This window comes from Didymella exigua (assembly GCF_010094145.1).
Source record: "Didymella exigua CBS 183.55 unplaced genomic scaffold M421scaffold_8, whole genome shotgun sequence".
NCBI lineage: Eukaryota > Fungi > Ascomycota > Dothideomycetes > Pleosporales > Didymellaceae > Didymella > Didymella exigua.
This window is the reverse complement of record NW_022984782.1, coordinates 275,205-298,609: the sequence shown is the minus strand read 5'-3', so window position 1 is coordinate 298,609 and position 23,405 is coordinate 275,205. Positions and strand designations below refer to the sequence as shown.

The window sequence follows — 23,405 nt, the reverse complement described above, 5'->3', positions numbered from 1 at the left end:
CCAGTACATCTCAGTCTACCGCGCAAGATCTCTACATCCCCGTAAAACGAACATAGTGGTATCTCTGAACAAGCTGAACAATTTTAAACAAAAGCAGAACGGGCATTTATGCGTAGTCGCGCGAAGACGAAGGAGGTGTGGTCTTCTCGCGCTCGGGGCCCATAGCAACAGCGTGACGATCACCACCGATACCGGTGTGTTCGTTGCCGCTGTGCTCGCTGGGTGTCTTGCCCTCGAGCATCTCGCTGTGTTGGGGAATGCCATGGCGTTCGCCTTGAGGAACGCTGTGCTCGCCATTCAAGGGCTCGCCCTTGGCGGGTGTCCAGGCGAGGTAGTCACGGCGAACCTCGACGTAGTCGTAGGCGAATTCGCCGAGCTGGTCATCGTCCATGCCCAGAAGTTCGGCTTCCTCAGATGCACGGAGGTACAGACCAGGGATCTTGTTGATGACGAAGGCGAGGATGGCGCTGACGACGAACGAGTACGCGGTGCAGGCGACGATGTAGGCGATCTGCTTGTAGATAGCTTCGGGAGTACCGGTGATGGCACCGGCAGGAAGACCGTTGTTGACGCCGTCAAGGCCGATAATGTAGTCCGCACCAAAGATACCGTTGAGGAAGAGACCCCACATACCAGCGACACCGTGCTCGGCGAAGACATCGAGGGAATCATCAATGCGGATCCAGAACTTGACTATGTATAGTTAGCAATTATAGAGAGCGTACAGGGGATTGAGAACGTACTCTTGGTAGCAAAGTTAGCAACGATACCGGTGGTGATTCCAAGAATGACGGATCCCCAGGGAGTAAGGAAACCAGAGGCAGGAGTGGCAGCGACAAGTCCGGAGATGACACCGGAGCACCAGCCGACCATAGACCACTTGCGAGCAAGGCGCCAATCGAGAATGACCCAGGTCATCGCAGCGAACATAGCAGTGATGTTGGAGTTCCAGCAAGCCATGACAGCGCGGAGGTTGGCGCCGAAAGCAGATCCACCGTTGAAGCCCAACCAGCCGAACCACAGGAAAACGGTACCAAGGGTGATGAGAGAGACGTTGTGAGGGCGGAAGTTGAGCATCATCTTCTCCTGACGGCGACCGAGGATCATCGAGTAGGCGAGAGCGCTGCAACCAGAAACGATCTCAACGGGACCTCCACCAGCGTAGTCGAGTCCACCCCACTTGAAGAACCAGCCGTTCGAGTTCCAGGCCCAGTATGCAACCGGGCAGTATACGACGGTGGCCCACAGCCAGATGAAGACCATCATGGGGATGAGGCGACCGCGCTCAGCAACGCAACCAACGACAATCGCAGCAGTGACGGCGCAGAATTGCATCTGTCGGTTGTTAGTAACTATCCGGTTGCCATAATCCGACTTGACGTACCTGGTAGAAAGAGTACAGGAGCTCAGGAATCAAAGGAGAACCTGGGCTGGGAGCACCGAGAACGCCCTTGAGACCAAACTTGTCTAGGTTGCCAATGAAGCCGTTTGTCGAGGGGCCGAAAGCGAGCGAGTATCCCCAGAAGTACCACTGGAAGGTGATGACCGAGGCAGAGAACATACACGCCCAGATCAGGGACAGAGCAGACTTTCTGCGAGCAAGGCCAGAGTAGAGGAAGGCCAGACCAGGAATCATGATCATGACCATAGCGGAGGCCACGAGAATGTAGGCCTGGTCACCGGCATCGTACCACTGGTTCAAGTTCTCTGTCACTATGCGAAATCAGTCACTGTTCGTCTTGCGAGGTGTCGAATCCCCAGAATTTGAGGAATGTATGCCGTGCGCGCTCGGCACGTGCTTGGTAACGGTGTCTGTAAGTACGTACATGAGTCTCCACCTGTGATATCGTTCGTTCCATTAAACTCGGCCGGAGCCCCGATCCACGAGTACGACATGTTGCGCGCGTCCCTAGGTGTGTTGTCGTGTGATCAGGAGAGGGTCGAAGTGCCTTAAGTGTAGGATGTTCGGGCAGGGCCTGATGATGAGAGTGAAACTCAATTAAGTCTGGAGCAGCGCCGGTAATATACAGGCGTATGGGAGAAGTCGGAGCCCTGTAGCTGATCACGGCAGCTCGCCCGGAGTCTTTATGGAAATGGGTGAAGCTACTGTACTACTCTTATCTATCCCGGTCCACGGACCAGCGCTTGAGGCAAAGTAAACGAGGCGCATCTCCCACAGCCGCGACCGCCGTGGGGTTCGCGTTAGATCGGATCTGGAGCTTTGTTCTTTTTTTGCCGGGACAATCGATGGTGCTGCGTCATTGTTTAGCGTACCTTATCTCGCGGTGAGCAGAACTTTTTGGGGTGATTCAGATAGGCGCAACAGCAGACGGCCACGTCGGGTGCCGTGCGTAGGAAAGCCTTCAGCAACTCAACGGCCGCGCACACGACATTGGCTGCCCAGCTGCCCAACAGCCACACTGTGAGCGCATGCACGACGAGCTCAGTTTCATCTTCGGCGGAGCGCTTGGCGAGTGTGGGATTGAATAGGTAAACGTCTTTTCAATGCGCTGATAAGTTGGTCAGTGTTGATTGGGCGATAGGCGGCTCGATCGAACACCGATTGAAGATAGGCGCACTAGCCTGTTTTTGGCGGCGACCGCCAGGCGACCGTGCGTGCTCTGTCCCATTTCACTGCGAAATGCCTCCCCGGACCTGGTGAATCGAGTGCATGTGCGAATAAAATGCCTTACGTTGGTCGCGATAACGACCACGGCTCAATCCGCCTATCATTGGTCGACAAATTGTCAAAATAAGATGCACGTCTCAGACACAGCAGCTGGACACGCGGTGGTGCTCTCCTCCAGGCCCTGCGATTGGTGACGTCGCGGCCTCGCAGCCCGCTTGATGTCTTGTGAGTTTGCTCTGATCGAGCCTTGTTTAGCACCGTGCGACCGAGCTGTTTCTGGCTTTGATCTGACCACGGCCGCCGTTGTACCAAGCTCATACAGTAGTACCCACACGTCACTATGGCTAGGCCAAGCACTGTTAGCTGAGCTTGAGCGTTGGGTCAACTCTAGCTTTTGGTCCACTTTCCGGAGGCTGGGCGTGGCTGTCGTGGAGAGTTTCTGCAGGGTTCGCGCGTAGTGGCCCTGAGCGCGTTCCCTTAGAGCCGTGTTCCTGGTGGCAGCGTACCGATGCACAAAAGCACTATCATCCGAGGCTTCCAGTGAGCATGAGCACTTGCCATGTTGTGTCCTGTCGTTGTTCCACGCTCGTGCGACTGTGGCATGCGACAGGGCTGCGCCTATCTGCACGTCAATTGTGCCTCACCCGTGTTGGTCAATAACCCGCGTCCGCCCCGCGTCGCTTGGCAAAATTGCAACGCGAAAACATGTGAGAGCACTTCCCCGAGCCAGTGGGGAACGAGAGCCGTCTCCGTCGCAGTGGGCTCGTGGAGGTGTCAAGTGTTGTAAGACACGAGCCGTGGGGATGTACAGGGACCTGGAACCACGACCAATCAAAAGAAAGTCACACAACAAGCTAAGCTTCTCAAATCCCTTTTCTCTGCCGGGGGTTTATCTGGGGGAACCAATTCTCTTACAATTCCGGCACGCTGCTGCGATATGTACCGATACGAGCAGCCGCGAGCCTATGACCGTTCGGCCGGAATCGGAGCCATGACTACGGGACTGAAGTAACCAGCAGTGCCCTATCAACTCTCCGCCGACTTCATCTCATGCTGAGCCCTTGGAAACACGACGAATCAGCTTGGCTATGGATCCCATCCTTGACTGACGTCCTTCCCTTACCGCTTTTCGGCGATCAGTTGCTTGGGGCCTGAGCATAATTCGACTTCAGTTGACCAGTTGTTTGCTAGTCAGATGAGGCAGTGCTCGTGCGATACCGCCCGAGTCGGACTGGTCGACGGTCATGAGTTCCGTTTCGGTGATTGGTGCATTTCAGTAAGCACGTCGCGTAAGTTCTATGAACAGCTCCATGTTCCAGTACGGCTCAAAGTTTGAGCATTCGCAGTGCATCGTACGCCAGGAGCTCGTGTCAGCATCCAACGCTGCGATTTTTGTGGCTTGCTTTGATGAGTGGTCGCCGGCCAGAGACTGTGTTGGGTCAGCTTACAGTATACGTTGCACAGGCTACACACAGGAATGCAAGCGTTGGTGTTGGTACTAGTGGGGTCCGTCCGAGGTGAGCGTGAAAGCCCGTCTCCAGCGGTCGCAAAAATGATTCAGGTCTCCGTCGTCCCGACGTACAGCAGTCGATCGAGCAATGTCGTGAGATATATCAAGACCAGTGTCACGTCACGAAACATGTTGGATCTGGGTAATTTGGGTTGGTGAGTGAAAACTTCGATTTTGAGTACATCTTAAATGCGCACGCCAGTAAATACGCTTAAATGTGCCATATGGTGGGCAAGGATCCATCGAGGTGCTTGCAGGTATCCAGAACGCCAACAGAAGAGCAATTTGATCCAACAGCCGTGTCTCCTCGAGCAAAGAGCATGGAAGCTTACATCTCCTAGGCAGTCTCCGCAGCCGAAACCATGCCGTCATCCGGCTTCTTCTTGTCCTTGTAGACGAACTTGCGATCGCCCATGACAGCCCACAGCTCCTCCACCACCGCCTTCTGCTCTTCATGCTTCGCCGCACGAACAGGGAAGTAGCAACGGCCCTCGAGACTAGGGTGCCAGTCGCCAGGATTGGCAGACGCAACGATACCGCCCGCCTCCTTGACCATGAGCCAGCCAGCCGCAATGTCCCAACACCAAACGCCGCCCTCCCAGAATGCGTCGAACATGCCGGCTGCGACGTAGCAGAAGTCGAGCGCAGCGGAGCCAGAGGAGCGGCAGGACAGGATCATCTTACCGCCCTCCTCTTCGTCGGTCAAAAGCTTGTTGTGAACGTCAGTGCGCAGCGCCCAGTTGAAACCCTTGCGCTCGTTACCCCACTCGATGGCGATGAGTCGCTTCTTGAGGGAGGGCATGGGTGGCGGGATGGGTGCTAGAGGGAGATTGTACTTGGGCAGGTCGGCCATCTTCTCCTTGAACGTTGGCTTGAAGCCCTCAAGCTCCTTTGCCGTCTTATGTGCAGTCGACATCATCGGGTCATCCTTCTCCACAAGAGGTGTCGCCTTGGCGGTCTTGCCTTGACCGACACACAGCATCCTAAAGGCATTCTGCAGGACCGGGTCCTGGTTCTCAAGCGGATCCGTAAGCTTCTTGCGTGCGACGAAAAGTTCCCGAGTCAGGAAAGCGCCGTGGTTCTCGATGGCCGTCCAGAGATTGCCATGACCTGGACTGTAGACCATGCCGACGACTGGATACTTGTCAATGGCAAGGGCCATGGAGATGCCGAAGTTGGGGAAGCCGCGGGTAAAATTGATCGTACCGTCAACAGGGTCAACAATGAAGGTAGGCTTGTCGCTGAGCTTTTGGCCATACGTATAAGACTCCTCACCAAGGAACTCGAAGTCAGGAAACGCCCCAGTGAGACGCGTATGGACCATGGTCTCAATGGCCTTGTCGTAGTCAGAGACCAGGTCGGAAGTGTTGTTCTTGGTAGCCGCTTGGGCAAGAACATCAAACTCGGCGTTGAGCATCATAGTGCCCGCGGCTTCGGCAAGCTCGATGAACTTGTCCTGGACCCGGTGAAGATCCTCGACGGTCACATCGTATTTCGCCAGCTTGTTTGCAAGCACGTCCGGTGTACGGGAAGGTGTTGTGGCAGCGGTGGTGTTGGACGAAGTGCCTGAATGCTCTGGGCTGCTGTCCGAGTCGACAATGATGGGGATAGTGGAGGTCATGATGCTGGGTGTATGGGTCTTCTTGATGGAGTATGGAAAACTTCGCGACGCTTTTGTAATCGAGGAATATATACGCTCTGGTGAGAGGTAGTGACTGTGATTGTGTGTTCGAGAATCGTGGATGGTTGTGTTGATGAGTGTGTGCGATGGTTGGTGAATGGCTGGTGTACTCGTACGAGATTGCGTGGAGGATATATACCTTTGAGACCCAGTCTGGCAATATAGTGAATACGCAGTGGGGTTATTGTACTGTGTTTGAACGCCCAGGCCAAGGCTGACCGTAAGGACCTTGGTGAAGCGTTTCAGAGCTCACGTTGAAAGGCCGATTTTTGATAAAAACCGTTGACAGGGCGGCACCTAAAAGTCGAGGTGAAGGTGGCATTGCGCTTACCTCCCCTTGGACCTCGCGAACAGAATACGTGAGACGTGATTTCCTTGTGACAGCTGCTGGTTGCGAACTAATGCGGCACGCACCATGAAACGGGCGTAGCCGAAGGGGCATTGATCCTAGATCCTTGCGGCTTCCTGAAGCACGGAAGAAACTATTAGATTCTGGAGCAGCGCCGTGCCCATCAAAGGTGGACAGACTGGTCGGACGTCTGCGAAAGCTCAACAAATGCCCATTGCTATATTTGTCGTGAACAGAATGGGGATTCGCGCTTGGTTGACAGACAAGCACAGTCGAATAAAAGGTACAGGGCTTGTCTTAAGGCCGACTGGGTTTGCTATTTTGACGCAGCTGTCACATGTTTGCTCTCTCACTGTCATACTACGAGCAAGCAAGCAGTGAGCAAATGTAAGTCTCAAAGGTCGGATCCTTCTGCAGGTCCGGTTCTTTCCGAAGTTCTTGCCGGCGCCGCGGAAGAGTTGGCCCAACAGGGCTTCTAGGCAGTGAGGACTTTTGGTCTGGCGTGAAGGGCCGTTAAGACAAACACAAAATCATTTTCAAGGATCGAGAATAGATGCATGTATATGAAGGTAGGAGACGGAGAATGATGCGGGGATCACGTCCGTGCGCGGCTGTTCCTCCCTCAAACGACGTCACCGCACCCTGATGGCCGTCGCACAGCAATAGTACACCGATATTGACCGCTTGCTGTTCAGCTGCGAGGCATAACATGTGATCTGCAGTATGAGAGCCTTCACTGGTGCACTTGATCGACATGAGCGTCAACATAAGGCTCGAGCTATCCGGCGTGCGTTAGCGGACATTACACCAAGCAACTCCAGGCTTCAAGAACAGTCTTTATTCTTCTCGAAACTGCCTGCCGAGATTCGTTTTATGATCTTCCAGCTTCTACTGAGCCAAAAGCACGACCACGAGAGACCTGTCAACTTTCACTCCATCTCGCCACTCTATCGACCGGGCCATGCGTATCGCACCAAGATCCATACGGCGATACTCCTCACCTGCCGCCTTGTATATTACGAGGGACATGCAATTCCCATAAAAAGCGCGACTCATCACTTTCGGCATCTGGGGAGTACCTCCTGGCTCTATGAAGGCGATGTCTGGCTCCACCACATGACGAAGCAACGCGGCGCGGACGTCTACCATCTGCATGACAATCTAGTTGCTCTGAATCGACGCAACTTTACCAAATTCTTCTTACCACATTTGCACTGGAAGAAAATCACATGGACGATATGCGCATACCTATGGCCTCCAATACTGGCTGGCTACCGTGAGATCGATCGCTTGGCGGAAACGCTTGCAGGCATCGAGCTACCAGCCTCGTGTCAAGAAGCCAACCTCGAGTTTGAAATTCGGGAAGATGTCCCAGAGTTCTGGGAAAGCCTTCAACAGCAGGCTGAGCTTTGCCAGAAGATAGGCATCCCATGTTCTTCTGAAGTACAGTCAGGATCTAGTACGCTTGAAAGCATACCGCAGCCTGCAGGTCTTAAGAAGAACGACAGAACAGTCTTGCGATTCGATGAATCTTATTCGAAACGATACGCGTGGGTCGGCAGCGGTCAAGCTCGATGGGGGACCAGCGCGCTCATCAGAGAGAAGGAGACTGTGAGGTACCGCACAATCAGGCTTTGCTGGCGTGCGAGAGTTCCGCGGAGAGATTACATGAGCTACGACCACATGAACTGCATGGACTTGACTAACTGTGAAGAGGTGAAGGGTATCGAGTATGAAAACACGACTGATGAAGCACAACAGGGTGCCGCATCTGGGTAGAGCCAACCATCGACAGATGCTTCTTGGACTGGCCTGCCGGACCAGTATGTCTCACACAGGCAATGGCACGAGGAAAACTGGATCTTCAGGCTAGACAATTTTACGAAGACGCTGCACTCTTGTTATCTCAAATCACGAAGGACAAAGCACTCAATGGCGCAGCATGTAATGAGACATAGTATGAACTGGTCTTTAGTGATATAATAGACGTGGTATAATCCCACCATCTGGTAGCACTTTTTTGGAAGCACAATACTTCCTCGAACGAATATTTCGACACCGACCCTCAACTCCCTCATCACCATGACAAGCCAGATTCCTTCCCAGAAAGCACAGCCCAGTAACGAGCCGCAGACTGATGATACACTAATTGCTGACCAGTCGCGTGTCGCCGGTGCACACCCAACCGGACTTCATTTTCATACGCGCTCACGTGTGCTGTTTAATACGCGCCAGCCAACTGAGTACCGGCCTGCCTCAGCACCCGTCCCGATCAATGGGCCTAAGAGCGCTGCGAACGCTCATGATGGGCAGAATTCTCCCACGTCTCCCTATGTGGGTTCATACGATTCCATACGCTCCGTAGGCAGCGTCAATAACTGACTTGGCGACGTCCCCAGCAATCACTACGAAGAGAAGATGAAGGGTAAGGAAAGAGATGAGTCTCATCATAGGTAAACGCAGCTTGTCTGAGGGTGGCTTGTTGCTAGGTGGGTGTGATTGATGCAACGCAATATGCGCCTTAAGCCTATGTATGTGTACGCAGCTGCAGCTAGAAAACAACCGAGTTCTTCTTCTTATTCTTCTTCTTACTCTTTTTAGATGTATCGATGCCGTTGTTGGCGACATTGTTTGCCTCACTGATGCCCTCGTGTTTGGAAGTTTCGAAGCTGCTGTCAGGCGCTACTGCATCTTCCTCCACTACTGAATCAGTTCGCATGTGTGAAGGCTTTCCGACCTCTGTAGCATGTTTGTTGACAATTTGGAGAACCTCAGGTTGTTCGGTAGTAGGCTCGATGGCTGGGAGATCAAATTCGTCGTTGAAGATGGAGTCGATAGCCACCTTGGCAGTCTTCTCTTCGATCTTGAGTTGGTATTGGGCTCGGAAGTCAGGCTTTGGAGCGACAGCTGTATCCAGTTCAAGAGGCTGTGGTTCGATCAGTTCATCTGCCGCCCTCGACGTAGGCGGGTTATCCACAACCGACTCCGTTGGTGAACGTAGTTGGTGGTGGTTACTCTGAGTCGACGCCCCGCTCTCAGTGATCATGCTATCAGCTAACGGCGTCTCGGCACCAATTTCCTTGATAGATGCCGGCGCTGATATGATTGCGTAGTTACTCATGACTGTCTTCCAAACTATCTGCAGCAGACGACTATTGCCCTCGACTCTGGTAATAAAGTCCGGTTTACGGAAGGGCCCTGGGTCCTGAGCCATCGCTTTTTGAATCACGTCTTCGAGGTACTGGGAGTACCATACATCAGTCTCGGGAAGCAAAGAGAAGGCTTGATCTCGAGCCACTCGAAGTATGTCGAAGATATGTAGACCTTCACTGGCTTCGACGATCTTGTCCTTCGAAAGCTCGGCGAGACTTGGGAGTTGGTACTGCACGGCCGCACAGTACACACAAGTCGAGTGCCTAAATTTGCCAACAGGTGCGTAGCGGAACTTGACCTCGAATGTGCCTGCATACAGGAAGTGCACCAAAGTATGCGCCGGTCCCTCGTCAAGCTTCGATAGGGATACAGGTTGCTCTTTGGAAGCCAAAGCGGACAGCGCTGCGCTCTTGTCTAGCATCCGGCTGTGAACCAAAAATCGAGTTGTCGAACTTCCTACATCTAAAGAGACAATTTCGGAGTCAACATACGGTCTTTTCAAGAGATATTAGTCAGTATTTCTCGTGTATTCGAACGGTGCTTCACTTACGAATGAACTTGGTGGATTGTCGGCGCATCCCGCTCATTGAGATCAACAATATCTCCAGGTATATCCGCCGAAATGAGATTCTTCTGATGCGAAGCAGCGGCAATCGAGTTGTCGCGGTACGCCATGTGGAGTATCGGCTTCCGTGTGCCCACAGCCAGGTTAGCCATCGAACATAGGCTTTTATGATCTTCAAGTGCGAATACACCAAAGCGAGGCTCAAATTCGCTGAGCTGTCAGCTCTTACGCTGTGAGGAGTGCATGCGTCGATGTGCTGGCAGTTGGACCAATCTTTCAGCCTGGTGGGAGAAAGTCTCCTGTTGGTCAACCTTGTGTGCTTCGCTGCACCACTCGCAGAATTCGTTCAAGTGGGCGCCACCTGCAGCCACCATTCGACAATGTTCTGGCTGTTCTGTGCCCCAGTATTTCGAGGCTCGAATGAAGTTCTGTGTCATGTCGAAGATCGGTGAAGTCGATCGGTGAAGGCGGGCTTGGTCGAACCACGGGTTGGGATGGAGCGGGCCGCAATGGAGCCTGAAATTTGCCTCGTGAACGAGGTATGGCGCAGAAAAATACCAGGAAATACTGTTGTTTGTGTTGGTTCATTGTAGCTTCAACTTACACCAAAGCGTTTCGCGCATCGATTGCGCTGAATATTGATGGGTGTATCCGTGGGTTGAAAGTTAGAATATGTTGAGCGCACGCCACTGATGTTTGCCGTGCCCACGCTGCTACTTGATGTGCAATGCACACCAATAGCGGTCATTGGCTGGCGCGGGTAACTATCAGTCTTGTCCTTAGGTATGTTGTACGCAAAATCCCGGTAATCGTAGGCTCCATAGAGTCCAGTGATGTTGTGATCAATGCTGAGGTTGTATTGCGGAGCAGGACCGGTTCCATACGACGTATTGTAGACCTTTTGCCACAGCGGCATCTCGAATACTCTCTCCTGATCGATACCGGGGTATTCACCTGTCGGAACGTCATTATTATTGACGTAGCAATTGGTATTTCCCGTGGAAGTTGATCCGTGATACTCTTGTTGGGCCGTACTTGGTAGGCCGTCTCCAAAACAGCATTTAAGTTGCCTGCCCACAGAACTCGGAGTATATCCGTCTGGTTCTGAATGATTACCCTGGAAAGGCCATCCTGTATGTAATAACTCTTCAAGCCCTGGGTGGCGTTCAATATGCCGTTGTTCGATGCAGTCTGTCTGTCTTTCAAGATGCTCATCTCCTCGAGATTGTTGACGACAGTATAATCGTACTGAAACAACAAGCCCCAAGCTTTGCCTTCAAGAGGCGTTTCTGATTGCGCAGTCATGAAGATGCGGGGAACTCCTGCATCTTTCGGCAACGCATTGGGGACTTTGTTGAGAAAGGCGTGCTGTGAGCGATCGAATCCTTCCTGGATATTTACAATGCCTTGTCCTGGGACTCGCGCAACCAAAGCGTTCTCCCATGTAACACCAGCTCCAATGAAGACGTCGGTGCTGGCTCGTTCGTTGAAGTTTGCGTAGGCGAAACCGGTAACATTCGATCCGACGACAAGTTTACCATGCAGGAATCCTTGCGTCGTTTCCAGAAACAGCCCTGAAAATGGCCAAGCAATGAATATCAGTGTACTCGGTATCACAAGTGCGAACCATAGTCGATAGGGAAGCTTGCGCTGCACACCAAACTTGGGTTTCTGCGCTACCCAATTCAGCATCTTAAGCCAGCCACCTGGGCCAGACCAAGTCCTATCCGCGTGCATCGTCAACCGCATTGCATCGCCGACGTTCCATGCAGGCTCCATCAATATAGCCGCTTCTACTCCAGCGAGTCCGAAAAGGCTGAGATTAAGTCCCACAATACCGGCAATGAACCAGCTGTAGAAAACATGGATTGCGCCGGGTGGGATGAATGCCAATGGGCTATGCATATCGGCAGGTGCCAGATAGAGGCGCCATATTAGAATGAAGTAGGCGGAGACAACAACGGGTCCCAGCACGCCAACCGCGGAACGGAAATAGAAACGATGAAGAGGCTGCCTTCTGACAGGGTTACTGAAGGTCCTTCCGACTTCTGCGACCTTGACGAAGCCTCGTTTGCCGTTCAAGTCTTTCCTGAAGGCCTCTTCGTCGGCATGAGAGCGACTGTATTTTGTAAGTGCCAATGTCAGTACAGCCTTCTGTAAGTCTACAGCGCACCTGCCAAGCTGCCACACGTGATTGACGATGGCATCGGATGTTTTTGGACGTGGCGGGTTCCTTGGGGAAGTACAGAACACGACTGTCCGTCGATGAATGAAAGAGCGTCGAGTGCAGAGAAGCCTCTCGGTCTGACATATTGGTGCTCATAATTAATTTGTATTCCATCTTATTTCGAGATGGCGCACGGCAAGTAGTGGCTGGCTTGCAGGATGGTGGCGTCTTGGTGGATCTGGTGCTGGTGGTTGGTAGCTTAAGCGCTTTGCGGCGCCCAGCTCTCCTGCGTAACAACGCGCGCTGACCTCGATAGCCCTATTCTCTCTATCTGTATAAAGATTGACCATCCCAAGATTGTGCTACGGTCTTGCTGCTGGGTTGAATTCGTGATGTAGAAAGCATATCTACATTCGAGAGATGTGATCGCGAGAACGAAGCTCGACACTTTCAGACGGCGATCCAAGATATCGCGACCCAGCTCTTTCGGAAGCTGACAATGGAATGTCGTAATATTAAACGATGCGGCCGTACTGCATTGCAGAGCCCATGTGAAATATAGGCGTAGAGCTGCCTACAGTCGCTAGTGAGAGATCGCGGGCCTTCACCTTGGAGCAGCCTTATCTGGTATGACGAGACCACACGACCTACCTGAAATCGAGGTGAAGTCGCCTTGCGCCTGCGGATAGCTCAAGTTTGCCCATCTTCGAAATTAACGTTGCCTACTCGACATCTTCTCCCGTACACACCTTCTCGACAACCTTGACTGCGCACCCTTGAGACCAATACAGCAACTCAATCATGTCCGACACCGACCCTAAGACTCCAAGCAAAGGTGGCGCCGCAGCTGCTGCTACCGGTGCAGCATGGACCGACACCGAGCGCGTAGGTCTCCAGGAGTCCTTCAGTGTCCAGCTCTTGCTAACAATCCTAGATGGCGTACCTCATCGTGATCGCCGAACACGCTCTCGAAGCGCCCATCGAATCCAAGATATCTGTACGTACTCTGATCTCCTTACCCTTCCTCTCCATCCCTCATGCTCTAGCTAATGGCTTGAACAGCAAGCTCCCGTCCCCGGCGGCCGCAACGTCAACGCGTGCCGCAAGATCATCAAGAAGCTCAAGGACAGGCTCAAGGACGATATCGAGAATATCAAGGCCGGTCGCCCTGTCGTTTCTTCTGTTGATGGCGACACCGCTGCTACGCCCGGCAAAGCCACTCCCCGCAAGCGCAAGACCGATAGCGGCGAGGACGGAGACGCTTCACCTAAGAAGAAAGCTACTCCGCGCAAGATGAAGAGCGAAGCCACCGTTAAAGACGAGGAGGAGGTCAATGGCGAGGTCTAGTGCATCGGTTGACGCTTACGAAGTAGTGCTTGGGTGCTGCGAGTTCATCTTGGCTGGGCGCTCAGCGTCAGAGTATGCACCAAGACTGAGCAACTGCGTTTGATAGCATTACCACGACTACCACTGAGGAGGGCAGATCAGCGTTAGGAGGACGTTATTGCTACCGGGATGCACCAGGAAAAGAAGGGGCGCCTCGCTCTAGGTTTCCATGGTTGTTGGCTTTGCTCAAGCTGTTTCACATCCTCATTATGAGTGACTACAAAGGACTTTCCAATTTTCAATGATCTCTTTCCGTCTAGCTTGTCGTAGTTCTTTAGGATTTTATGTGATGCAGGACATGCAGGCCAATATGACCGGACCACGTTGTGCCAACTGAAGTGGCAGCAAACACTAAATCGCTGTCCAATCAGGTGCTCAGAGAAGCGGAAAGGAGCACTGAACTGCACAGGGACGAAAACCATAAAATAAGGCACGATGATATCAACATACGCAGCTGCGGTGCTCTTAAATTCCAAACCAGCATTAAAGATGATGAGTGAAAGGCCATGCTCTTCGTGAGCAAGTCCGCGATGACGATATCGGGCAGATCAGATCTGTTCACCGAGCACCGAGCGAACTGTGCCCTGCATCCTTGATGGCTTGGCAATAATGATGCTGCATCTTTGGCTTTGCGACAGCAGAGAACTGCCCGTTAGCCTGTACAATCCTATTCCGCGCGCGTGTGTATTTTGTGCTTCGTTCAGAAGTAGCAAACGTGTGATAGAAGTGGCACCTGGGCATGCTTAGCCGGTACGCTGTCGCCTCAGCCTGGAAAAGAAGTTTCTCGTCATCAACGCCGCCGTCCTTCACCGCGATCTATTTCTTCAGCAGACCTATTTCTCGCCTTTGGTCTGCATCGACGCTCCTTCACCGCGCCTACACCGCCTCCACCCGACTACAAACATCCTCGCCCATGGAACAAAATGGCGCGCACAGCAAGCGCAAGCAGCCGCCTACACCCAGCATCGAGCGCCCAATGAAGCAAATCAAAGCCGAGACGGAGGTCCACAGCCGCAACGGTGTAGCTGCGTCGCCCACGCCTGAGATGGACGTCGACGATGCGCACAGTGACGTCAGCCTCGAGCCTCTCCCCATTGTGCCTGTCGCCGGCGCAGTGCATGATACGGCTGAGTGGCAGAAGACGATCGAGGGCGTCGTGAAAAGCGTCGTATCGATCCACTTCTGCCAGACGTGCTCGTTCGACACTGACCCGGCCATTGCCTCAGAGGCGACAGGATTCGTTGTTGACGCCGAGAAAGGCTACATCATGACGAACAGGGTATGACCAGCACTGAACCTTCCACTAACACCGTATACTAACACACACAGCACGTCGTTGGCGCCGGACCCTTTATTGGATACTGCATCTTCGACAACCACGAGGAGTGCGACGTCTATCCCGTTTACCGCGACCCCGTCCACGACTTCGGCATTCTGCGCTTCGACCCTTCCAAGATCAAGTACATGCCCCTCACTGCGCTGGAGCTGAAGCCCGACCTCGCCAAGGTCGGTGTCGAGATTCGCGTTGTGGGTAACGATGCTGGAGAGAAACTCAGTATCCTGTCTGGTGTCATCAGTCGACTGGACCGCAACGCCCCCGAGTACGGCGAGGGTTACTCCGACTTCAACACCAACTACATTCAGGCTGCGGCCGCTGCGAGTGGAGGAAGTTCCGGCAGCCCAGTCGTGAACAGGGATGGCTATGCTGTTGCCCTGCAGGCTGGTGGACGATCAGATGGCGCTGCGACCGACTACTTCCTGCCCCTCGATCGTCCTCTTCGCGCTCTAGAGCTCGTCCGTTCAGGGAAACCCGTCTCACGGGGCACAATACAGACACAGTGGATACTTAAGCCTTTCGACGAGTGCAGGAGGCTTGGCCTATCAGCGGACGTTGAAGAGGCTGTACGCACTCAATTTCCCAAGGAGACTGGCATGCTGGTAGCTGAGGTTGTCCTTCCACAGGGTCCTGCAGCTAGCAAGGTTGAGGAAGGCGATCTTCTGACACACGTAAATGGCCAGCTTCTTACTCAGTTCGTGCGCCTGGATGCGATATTAGACGACAACGTTGGCAATAAAGTCGCAATGACGATCCAGCGTGCCGGCGAAAACATTGACGTCGAGCTGGACGTTGGCGACTTGCACGCTATCACACCAGACAGGTTCGTGTCTGTGGCAGGAGCCTCATTTCATGATCTGTCATATCAGCAGGCTCGCCTGTATGCCATCTCACTCAAGGACGCAGGTGTCTACGTGTGCGAAGCAGCAGGTTCGTTCCGCTTCGCTGACGGCTACGCGTCTGGATGGTTGATCCAAGAAGTCGACAACCAGCCCACGCCCAATCTTGACGCCTTCATCGAAGTCATGCGCAGAATACCTGACCGCAAGCGCGTCGTCATGATGTACAAGCACCTCCGTGATCTGCATACTGTTAACACAAGTATCACAGCCATCGACAGGCATTGGCACGCAAAGATCAGAGTAGCTACACGCAACGATGCCACAGGGTTGTGGGATTTCAAGCCGCTAGCTGACCCTGTGCCTGCCATACCGCCAGTGCCGCGACGCGCCAACTTCGTCAAGATGAACTCGCAGTACCCAGAAGCCGTCGACATTGTTCGTAGCCTTGTGCGAGTACATGTCTCCATGCCAATCAAGCTTGATGGGTTCCCCAAGATGAACAAGCAAGGCTATGGAATTGTTGTAGACGCCGAGCAAGGTCTCGTCCTTGTCTCGCGAGCGATTCTGCCGTATGATCTCTGCGACATTGCTTTGATCATCGCAGACAGTATCTTCATTGACGCCAAGGTCGTGTTCATGCACCCATTGCAAAACTACGCTATTGTCAAGTATGACCCTTCGATGGTCCAAGCCTCAGTCAAGACACCAAAGTTCGCAACCGAGTTCATCAAGAAGGGTGACGAGACTATCTTCTTCGGCATGAATCAGAACTTCCGCCCTGTTGTAACAAAGACTGTCGTAACAGACATCACCACGGTCGCCATCCCCGCCAGCGCCATCACACCCCGCTACCGCGCTACCAACTTCGATGCCATCACAGTGGACACAAACCAAGCGTCTCACAGTGGTTCAGGTGTTTTGATCGCTGAAGACGGCACAGTTCAAGCTCTTTGGCTTTCTTACCTCGGTGAGCGGACATCACACAGCGGCAAGGACGTTGAATACCATCTAGGTCTCGCAACACCCAACCTTCTTCCAGTTCTAAACGAGATCCGCGGCGGCAAGACGCCTAAACTTCGCATCCTGAATGTCGAGTTCCAGACTGTTCAGATGAGCCAAGCGCGCGTCATGGGCGTCTCGGAGGAATGGATCGAGAAGACCGAGCACGCCGACCCAGAGCGCCACCAGCTCTTCATGGTGCGCAAGGTCGATTCCGGCCACGGCGACGGTCTGCAGGAGGGTGATGTTGTGCTCACACTCAACGGCAAGCTCGTCACGCGCAGCCCCGATCTCGACATCATGTACACCAATGAGTTCCTGGACGCTGTCGTTGTCCGCAAGCGCAACGAGATGTCTATCAAAGTGCTCACCGTGCCCACCGAAGACCTTGAGACAGATCGTCTCGTCAGCTTTTGCGGCGCGACGTTCCATCGTCCACACCAGGCTGTGCGCCAGCAGATCAGTAAGGTGCATTCCGACGTGTACATATCGTCGCGCGCCCGCGGCTCGCCGGCGTACATGTACGGTGAGTCATTCATCCCAACTCTTCCTAACTCATGCACCCACTAATGAGAGACAGGCCTCGCACCAACCAACTTTCTGACGCATGTCAACAACAAGCCCACTCCCGACCTCGACTCCTTTCTCGAAGCTGTCAAGCAGATCAAAGACAACGAGTACTTCCGGCTTAAGGTCATGACGTTCGACAACGTGCCGTGGGTCGCCACTATGAAGAAGAACGAGCATTATTTCCCGACTATTGAGTTTGTCAAGGATAAGAGTGAGGAGCTGGGCTGGCGGAAGATTATCCATGAGTGTGATGATGGGGGTGCGCGTGAGGAGGCCGTGGATGGTGGTGAAGCCGAAGCAGCGGAGGGTGAAGGATGCGAAGAATAGAGGTGAGTGGAAGAGGTGAACTGATTGTCCTGCATTGTATGATAGACACACGGGCGAGGCGACCTATACCACCTGCCTAGTATCCAAGAATCACATTTTCAACAGCAGGGTGCTCGTTAGCTGAAGTGCTCATCGTGTAGTTTAGTGCCCTCCTGATCCAGCGGAGCGGTAAGCTACGCTCTACATCGAGCAGATAACTCCCGTTTTCTTAAACCCGTCATCGTCCCTTATGATTCCCCCGATTCTGCACTTGACGCAGATACTGCCCAATCGAGCGCTGCTTATCCTTCGCCCACCCAAGTACCTTACGTCCATAGAAGTCCTCTGCCACCCGTCCAAGCCGGCTATTCGCGCTACCCATCGAGCGCCCAGATGCCATGGACGTCGTACGCTGGAGTTTGTGCGTGTCAAGAAGTAACGTCGTGGACGGACTACGTCGATGGTTTGAGCGCTGAGACAAGGACAGGGCGCTAAGCACCGAGGCCATAGAACCGTTGCGCTGGAACGGGTGGCTGCCGCGTTCTGAGGGGAGGATTGCGATGTCGCTGGGCGGGATGGAGCGCGCCACGATGGTTATGCGTCGACCCGTTGGCGCCGCGGGCGGGAGATCTTGGGGGAGTGGGCTGAGCTCATCCGCCCATTCGTCCTCACCTGCTGTGTGGGTGGGATAGGGAGGCTTGGTGGTGGAGGGTGTTGAGGAGTGCTGTGGCATTGTGTATCAGTATCTGTGAGTGGGTGTGTTGAGTGTAGGATATGTAGAAATGCCTACCTCGAATGATCAAGTGTGTTGCACTGCTTATACGTTGTGGGTAGGTCGAGTCGCGAAATGTTGTATTAGATGTCTTCGCGGACTGTATTTGTTGACTGTGAAGCTTCCAAAACGATGCTGTGAGTCTCAGACATGGAGTGCGAAGTAACGAGGTGGGCTTTTGTCCTGAGTCAAGCCTATGGCTGATACTTGCACGTCTTCAGACGGAGCTGTCAGCATATATACATCGAAGCCTCCCGCACAGAACCCGGTAATATCGACGGTTGTTGTGAGATGCGGAGGGAAGCTTGTTTGTTCTGGTCGGATTAGACCAGAGAGGACCAGATATAAACCTGTAGACACCGGTTCTGGAGTCCAAGCAGAAGTTCTACATGCATGAAGGTGACAACAGATGAACAGGTGAACAGAGATTTAGACCATTGGAAGCGTGGACAGTCGGGTCAAAAGAGCATACCAGATCAATGTCTGACGGAACACTAACAGCAAACCGGGAACGCTACGTATTACTGTTGTGATGATAATTAGAACAGAAGAGTAGAACATGCTGATGGCACTACCAATTTACTTGGAAGAGTAGAGAACATCGTCCGAACGAGTCATCTTTTGGTACGCAAGAATAGACCGGTAATTACGGAGGTTCATCCCAGGGCTGGGGATGAAACACAGGAGTGGCAAATTATTGACTGCTGTCATGGGAGATTCTGTCGAAAGACGACGAAGACGTTGACTGAGCGAACGGCTCTTTTGGTATTCACGACTGGAACGGTCGTAATAGCGAAACAGCGGATATATGCCAATTGTGTTGAAGACTTGAGCGGAAGAAGAGAACGAACATAATCGGAGGCAGATCTAACCTTGTCATTTGACAAGGTGGTTGCGGTGATGAGAGACTTGCTTCATGGCCACTTCGGGAACGGACGAGCGGCGGAGCATGTGCACTAGTTTGCTTCAACCAGTTCAAAGAAGAGCACAGAATATAGCCCACGTCGGACTCCAGTTTTGGTAATGAAGAAGGGGCGTTCGATGACGAGAGGCCGGTGCGGTGGTTACACCCCTGGATTCAGTTTTTCTTTGGGCTCCACATCTTCCACATGCATGAGCTTGAACCGCGTGATTTCATAATCAGATAAAATTTCAGGCTCGATTCGCTCAATCCCGCCCAATCTCCCCATTCACATGGAATTGTTGTCCTCGCCTCCACCCTCAGATGCTCAGCCTAGCAAGTGGCCAACATGCTCGTCAACGCAGTCTTCTCCGCACTTGTGATCGTCAGCGAGTACACGCTCTTGACCTTGACCCACATCTTCGCATAGGTGCAGTAGTAACTTGTTAGCGGGGGCTTCCAGTCCTCAGGCCCGGAATCGCTCTTTGCCTGGTTGACATTGTCGGTCACAGCGAGAAGCTGCGGGTTCGTCAGGTCATTGGCGAAGGCCTGGCGTTGAGCCGTGGTCCATGAGGCGGCGCCGGACTAATCCGTGTTAGTGCGTGTGATTCTTAAAGGCGGGAGATGAGGACGAGGAGATAGAAGGGTGAGTTCTTGGATGCTTACCTTCCAGGCGTTACTCAGGGGGACCATGTGGTCAATGTCAACGTCACTGGCCGCAGTCCACGTAGCGCCGTCGTAGGGTGACACCCATGTTCCGGATGTAGCGGCGCAAGAAGAGGACTGGACGACGTTTGTGCCGTCACGTGCGAGGACGACTTCACGGGTGTTGCAGGTGCCTGTGGTGGTCAGTATGAGCTTTCGGTGATCCGTTACTTTCTATACCGGACTGGGTGATCCAGTGAGGGAACAGGTCACGTGAGTATCCGGTCTGGGGGCCCTGGGCGGCGACTGTGAGACCAGCGAGCTGAGTCTTTGCGGCAGCTGTGGTGGGGATGTTCGGTGGTGCGCGGGCAACAAGAGGTGCTGGTGCGGCCGCGGCGAGAGTCGCCAGAGCGAAGGTGAGGATAGCAGTCTTCATTGTGACCTGTATCGGTGTATGAAGTGACCGTGAGAGGAAATGGGGCTTGATGAAACCAAGCGAGATTGCTCGAAGCCGGGATCCGAAGAAAGGAGTTGCTGGAAGTCCTATCTTCTCTTCTAAAAGTCGTTGATGTTCGCCAGTTTTATAAACTTTCCCGCGAGTCGTTTAGCAGCAGTCCTCGGAGACTAACAGCGAAGTCGCACAGGAACACCCAAGGCTTCAATCAGTATGCCAATGATAATGATCTTCGGAGCCACGCGCTCACAGTATCAATAAGTCCTCTGCTAAAGGACAGCACTTGTACATGCACCAACGCTCTTACGAACCCAGACTGGCAGGTCAATACCCTGGCCAAGATGCGAATCTTTGCATATCTTCCACTGATTCGGGCGAAGTAGGCGATGTGTACCTGATTGACCACATGCTGCTCGACACAGCAACGTCGCAACTGCCAGGACGGGACTCGGGGCCGACCTTAGTAACATTTCCTTCAAGCTGACTGGACGCTCGGAAGATTACCAGAGTTTCGAACAACGTGCTGAGGGGGAAGCTTTAGGAAGGTTGGGTGCAGGTGCTCTTATCGCGTCATCTGATTGGGCAATCTACTTTCGGCGTTGTATGTAGATCACTGTTTGATTGGCGCAGTAGATGAAACTCCAATAGGCACGGCGGTTCTACGGTTCGGGACGAGGGAAGTCGGCATGATCAGTTGCAGATGAGATAACGAGTAGATAACCAGGAGGGCAGAACGTGAGGAGGCGTTGTCTTGTCATAACAGCGTGCGCTGGGGTGGGCTTTAGCGGAGGGATCCGATCAAACTGCCGGGACGCCAACGGCAAGGGCTGGAATGGGAGATCTTACCCCGCGTTCGCACGCACATGATGGTCTAAAATCACTTGTGCCAAGGGTGGTCTTGGCTTGAAGTAGGAATGCCAAGCCGCAAGCAGTCACTCCATCGCGCAAGCTCGCTGAGAAGTTCGTATCAGTCGTAGCTGTGGTCAAAGAGCGCGCTCTGCGTTTTGGATTGGCCTGCATCTCGAACGAAAACCGCATCAAGTCGCACAGACAAGTAGATGCCGGCGCTTCGGATATAAGAAATATATGGGCCGTTCCAGCCGCAGTGCCAACCCCTTAGTGCCGCGTTCAATGGCATCTGAAAAACATTCCGTTTCGAGTAGGTATGTATGCTCTGGGAGCCTGGGCATTGTAATATCTGAACCTTCTTGATAGGCCTCTCCAACGAAGGTTCCAGACGTCCGCGCCGGATGAAGGAGGTGCCACGTAAGGATGGCGTCGCCAGTTCAGGAATCCATATCAACTTCCATCGGCGTCCGCCGTATGTTCGATTGCTTGTTGATACAGGCGTTTGCGTAAATGTATTTCGTGACATTGGCAACAAAGCGTCCCTACTCAGCAAAATCGAAGGCCCTGAACGCCTCTTTGAACTTCTCAACGTCCTGCTCTTCCTGCGGTTGCGTCTGACCACAGTCTTTCCAATCGATCCTCTTGTCCAGTCTGAGGAGCTTGGCCAACACTTCTCGACCGAACTGATTGTGGAAGCGTATCTTGTCGTCGAATCGCAGGACCAAGCTTGTCTGCTGATCTGGGGGGTTCTTGGGATCCCAGACTAGAACTCTGAAAAAATCGCTGGTCTCATCGATCCCATCGCCGACATCGGCTTTCGAGAATGCTGGCCAATGCAAGTTTTCGGCCAATGCCTTGAAGGCAGCTTCAATAAGACCTCTTCGTATCAGATCGGCCGGGACCGGAAGATACTGCCAGTGCGTGTGTGGCAGACTCGCTTTGCTGACTTCCCATGTCACAGAGCCATACTCCTCACCAGCGGTCGAATTCAGCATGCTGTTCACAGCGACTCGATACTTCTGCATCTCGTCGTAGGTAGCCCGTCGCTCCTCTTCCTCCATCGCAGCGAGTGTCGGCTGATGTGAGAACGGAATGATCAATATATGGCAAGGAAACCCAAGCTTGGGGTAAGTTTGTGATGTCGACAACGGCCCTCTCGCTGTGGTCACGTAGGAGCTATCACCAATAGAGGTCACCAGGTGTGTAGCAACATTCTCATTCGCGAGGCAGAAAAAGCATTCTGATGCAGTCACTGGCCCTCGCGACTCACCCTTGCGTCGCTTGTTCCATCTTCTGCCACCCCGGTTGTCGTCGTCGTACACTAAAGCCTGCTCTCTAGGTTCTGGAGCAGCTCGTTTCTTCTCTGATAGGACGAGAGGACAAGCCGTTGAGCCAGGCGGAGGCGCGACGGGGTTGCTCGCTTTTGGGTCTATGGAGAAGGCGTAGATCCACTTCTGCTTCTTAGGGTTGCCGAACCTAGCCAGACTGATGAATCTCGTGACTGGGTAGAGGTTTTCGGTGTCGTCACTGGGGTTGTGAAAAAATGGCTCCCGTTCCCAAAATATGCTCCCGGACGTCGAAAAATGGTACTTTGGCTTGAGAACTATGTCGAGGTCGGCAATACAATGCTGTTGCGAAGGTGAAGCATCTTCATCAAGGTCGAACTTTGATCGCTTCTGGATGCCCTCAGGCCAGTCGCTAGTTACAAGAATGTCCGCTGTTGCTGCTCCACGCAGAGTTTTTGCGTCTGATTCGCCGTAGAATGGTGGATACTTGTCTTTGGACTGGCCCGCGATGATGTTAGGGTCGATTCGGCCGCCAAGTGCGACAATGCGAATGCCCTCTGAGGTCTTCATAGTCGTTCGTTTCCCGAGAAAGTGCAAGTTGTGACACAGCTCATCATCTGAAGACTGCAATTTCTCGACGGCTGCTGGTGGTAGGGCACGGCCGCCAAGAGCGAAGTATGTTGGAAGTGCAACCTCGATCTTGCCGTCGATCAGCGACTGCACATCTCGCCCCGTGACATCGCTGGAGCTCTCTGTGCTGGCAAATAGATTGCCAACAATGAGTGCGAAGGCAAAGTTGTTCTTCGCGTGCAGCGCGTTCACCTTTTGGAAGACTGCCTTGAATTGGCCGTCTACGTCGCCAATGACCATGCTGCCTCGACGTTAGCATGTACGCTGGAGATGTTGCACGTGCAACTTACATTTTGGAAGCCATGATGGTGTCGCGTCAATGATAGCAGCCTTTGGTGTTTGGGAACTGCCTCGGAAGTCCGCAACAAAACGTCC

General features: G+C 53.3%; 11 protein-coding genes across 11 annotated transcripts; 4 read left to right on the top strand and 7 right to left on the bottom strand.

Annotated features, from left to right (window-relative positions):
* Positions 1–106: 106 nt before the first annotated feature.
* M421DRAFT_3406 (ammonium transporter 2) lies at positions 107–1,896 on the bottom strand (the record flags this gene model as incomplete). Its single annotated transcript, XM_033589464.1, has 4 exons — positions 107–693; positions 744–1,335; positions 1,385–1,713; positions 1,827–1,896. 4 exons carry the CDS (start codon positions 1,894–1,896, stop codon positions 107–109), a joined length of 1,578 nt encoding a protein of 525 aa, XP_033450578.1.
* A 1,881-nt stretch (positions 1,897–3,777) lies between these two features.
* M421DRAFT_418644 (uncharacterized protein) lies at positions 3,778–4,294 on the top strand. The gene has a single exon (XM_033591860.1). It carries the CDS (start codon positions 3,940–3,942, stop codon positions 4,129–4,131), a length of 192 nt encoding a protein of 63 aa, XP_033450577.1. The 5' UTR covers positions 3,778–3,939; the 3' UTR covers positions 4,132–4,294.
* Positions 4,295–4,476: 182 nt separating this feature from the next.
* Positions 4,477–5,559, bottom strand: M421DRAFT_99679 (inositol monophosphatase; the record flags this gene model as incomplete). The annotated part of the gene is made up of 2 exons (XM_033598781.1): positions 4,477–4,926; positions 5,143–5,559. The coding sequence occupies 2 exons, from the start codon at positions 5,557–5,559 to the stop codon at positions 4,477–4,479; spliced, it is 867 nt and encodes a 288-aa protein (XP_033450576.1).
* Positions 5,560–6,744: 1,185 nt separating this feature from the next.
* Positions 6,745–8,231, top strand: M421DRAFT_418642 (uncharacterized protein). Its single transcript, XM_033591859.1, has one exon. It carries the CDS (start codon positions 6,893–6,895, stop codon positions 7,946–7,948), a length of 1,056 nt encoding a protein of 351 aa, XP_033450575.1. The 5' UTR covers positions 6,745–6,892; the 3' UTR covers positions 7,949–8,231.
* Positions 8,232–8,720: 489 nt separating this feature from the next.
* On the bottom strand, positions 8,721–12,404 carry M421DRAFT_90890 (uncharacterized protein; the record flags this gene model as incomplete). The annotated part of the gene is made up of 7 exons (XM_033597895.1): positions 8,721–9,816; positions 9,873–10,059; positions 10,117–10,315; positions 10,492–10,841; positions 10,907–12,006; positions 12,061–12,191; positions 12,249–12,404. The coding sequence occupies 7 exons, from the start codon at positions 12,402–12,404 to the stop codon at positions 8,721–8,723; spliced, it is 3,219 nt and encodes a 1,072-aa protein (XP_033450574.1).
* A 226-nt stretch (positions 12,405–12,630) lies between these two features.
* M421DRAFT_371447 (uncharacterized protein) lies at positions 12,631–13,473 on the top strand. The gene is made up of 3 exons (XM_033589755.1): positions 12,631–12,939; positions 12,989–13,051; positions 13,117–13,473. The coding sequence occupies exons 1-3, from the start codon at positions 12,856–12,858 to the stop codon at positions 13,399–13,401; spliced, it is 432 nt and encodes a 143-aa protein (XP_033450573.1). The 5' UTR covers positions 12,631–12,855; the 3' UTR covers positions 13,402–13,473.
* Positions 13,474–13,967: 494 nt separating this feature from the next.
* M421DRAFT_418640 (Pro-apoptotic serine protease NMA111) lies at positions 13,968–17,715 on the top strand. The gene is made up of 3 exons (XM_033591858.1): positions 13,968–14,719; positions 14,770–17,143; positions 17,198–17,715. Exons 1-3 carry the CDS (start codon positions 14,180–14,182, stop codon positions 17,512–17,514), a joined length of 3,231 nt encoding a protein of 1,076 aa, XP_033450572.1. The 5' UTR covers positions 13,968–14,179; the 3' UTR covers positions 17,515–17,715.
* Positions 17,716–17,731: 16 nt separating this feature from the next.
* Positions 17,732–18,226, bottom strand: M421DRAFT_3400 (uncharacterized protein; the record flags this gene model as incomplete). Its single annotated transcript, XM_033589462.1, has 1 exon — positions 17,732–18,226. The coding sequence occupies one exon, from the start codon at positions 18,224–18,226 to the stop codon at positions 17,732–17,734; it is 495 nt and encodes a 164-aa protein (XP_033450571.1).
* A 936-nt stretch (positions 18,227–19,162) lies between these two features.
* M421DRAFT_371406 (uncharacterized protein) lies at positions 19,163–20,390 on the bottom strand. The gene is made up of 3 exons (XM_033589754.1): positions 20,052–20,390; positions 19,833–20,005; positions 19,163–19,751 (listed from the first exon to the last, which is right to left on the bottom strand). Exons 1-3 carry the CDS (start codon positions 20,245–20,247, stop codon positions 19,500–19,502), a joined length of 621 nt encoding a protein of 206 aa, XP_033450570.1. The 5' UTR covers positions 20,248–20,390; the 3' UTR covers positions 19,163–19,499.
* A 594-nt stretch (positions 20,391–20,984) lies between these two features.
* Positions 20,985–21,794, bottom strand: M421DRAFT_371393 (uncharacterized protein). Its single transcript, XM_033589753.1, has one exon. The coding sequence runs from the start codon at positions 21,638–21,640 to the stop codon at positions 21,233–21,235; it is 408 nt and encodes a 135-aa protein (XP_033450569.1). The 5' UTR covers positions 21,641–21,794; the 3' UTR covers positions 20,985–21,232.
* Positions 21,657–23,334, bottom strand: M421DRAFT_3398 (uncharacterized protein; the record flags this gene model as incomplete). The annotated part of the gene is made up of 2 exons (XM_033589455.1): positions 21,657–23,271; positions 23,321–23,334. The coding sequence occupies 2 exons, from the start codon at positions 23,332–23,334 to the stop codon at positions 21,657–21,659; spliced, it is 1,629 nt and encodes a 542-aa protein (XP_033450568.1).
* Between the last annotated feature and the right edge of the window lie 71 nt (positions 23,335–23,405).

Excerpts from the sequence above, each read along its gene's own strand:
- M421DRAFT_371406 (XM_033589754.1), bottom strand. The coding sequence starts at position 20,247 with ATGAAGACTGCTATCCTCACCTTCGCTCTGGCGACTCTCGCCGCGGCC. Across the intron at positions 20,006-20,051 it reads TCACTGGATCACCCAGTCCG|GCACCTGCAACACCCGTGAA; the intron begins GTATAGAAAGTA and ends TGACCACCACAG. Across the intron at positions 19,752-19,832 it reads CCCTGAGTAACGCCTGGAAG|TCCGGCGCCGCCTCATGGAC; the intron begins GTAAGCATCCAA and ends AACACGGATTAG.
- M421DRAFT_418642 (XM_033591859.1), top strand. The coding sequence starts at position 6,893 with ATGAGAGCCTTCACTGGTGCACTTGATCGACATGAGCGTCAACATAAG.
- M421DRAFT_418644 (XM_033591860.1), top strand. The coding sequence starts at position 3,940 with ATGTTCCAGTACGGCTCAAAGTTTGAGCATTCGCAGTGCATCGTACGC.
- M421DRAFT_418640 (XM_033591858.1), top strand. The coding sequence starts at position 14,180 with ATGCTTAGCCGGTACGCTGTCGCCTCAGCCTGGAAAAGAAGTTTCTCG. Across the intron at positions 14,720-14,769 it reads GCTACATCATGACGAACAGG|CACGTCGTTGGCGCCGGACC; the intron begins GTATGACCAGCA and ends TAACACACACAG. Across the intron at positions 17,144-17,197 it reads CTCGCCGGCGTACATGTACG|GCCTCGCACCAACCAACTTT; the intron begins GTGAGTCATTCA and ends AATGAGAGACAG.
- M421DRAFT_371447 (XM_033589755.1), top strand. The coding sequence starts at position 12,856 with ATGTCCGACACCGACCCTAAGACTCCAAGCAAAGGTGGCGCCGCAGCT. Across the intron at positions 12,940-12,988 it reads CATGGACCGACACCGAGCGC|ATGGCGTACCTCATCGTGAT; the intron begins GTAGGTCTCCAG and ends TAACAATCCTAG. Across the intron at positions 13,052-13,116 it reads CCATCGAATCCAAGATATCT|CAAGCTCCCGTCCCCGGCGG; the intron begins GTACGTACTCTG and ends TGGCTTGAACAG.
- M421DRAFT_371393 (XM_033589753.1), bottom strand. The coding sequence starts at position 21,640 with ATGTCACGAAATACATTTACGCAAACGCCTGTATCAACAAGCAATCGA.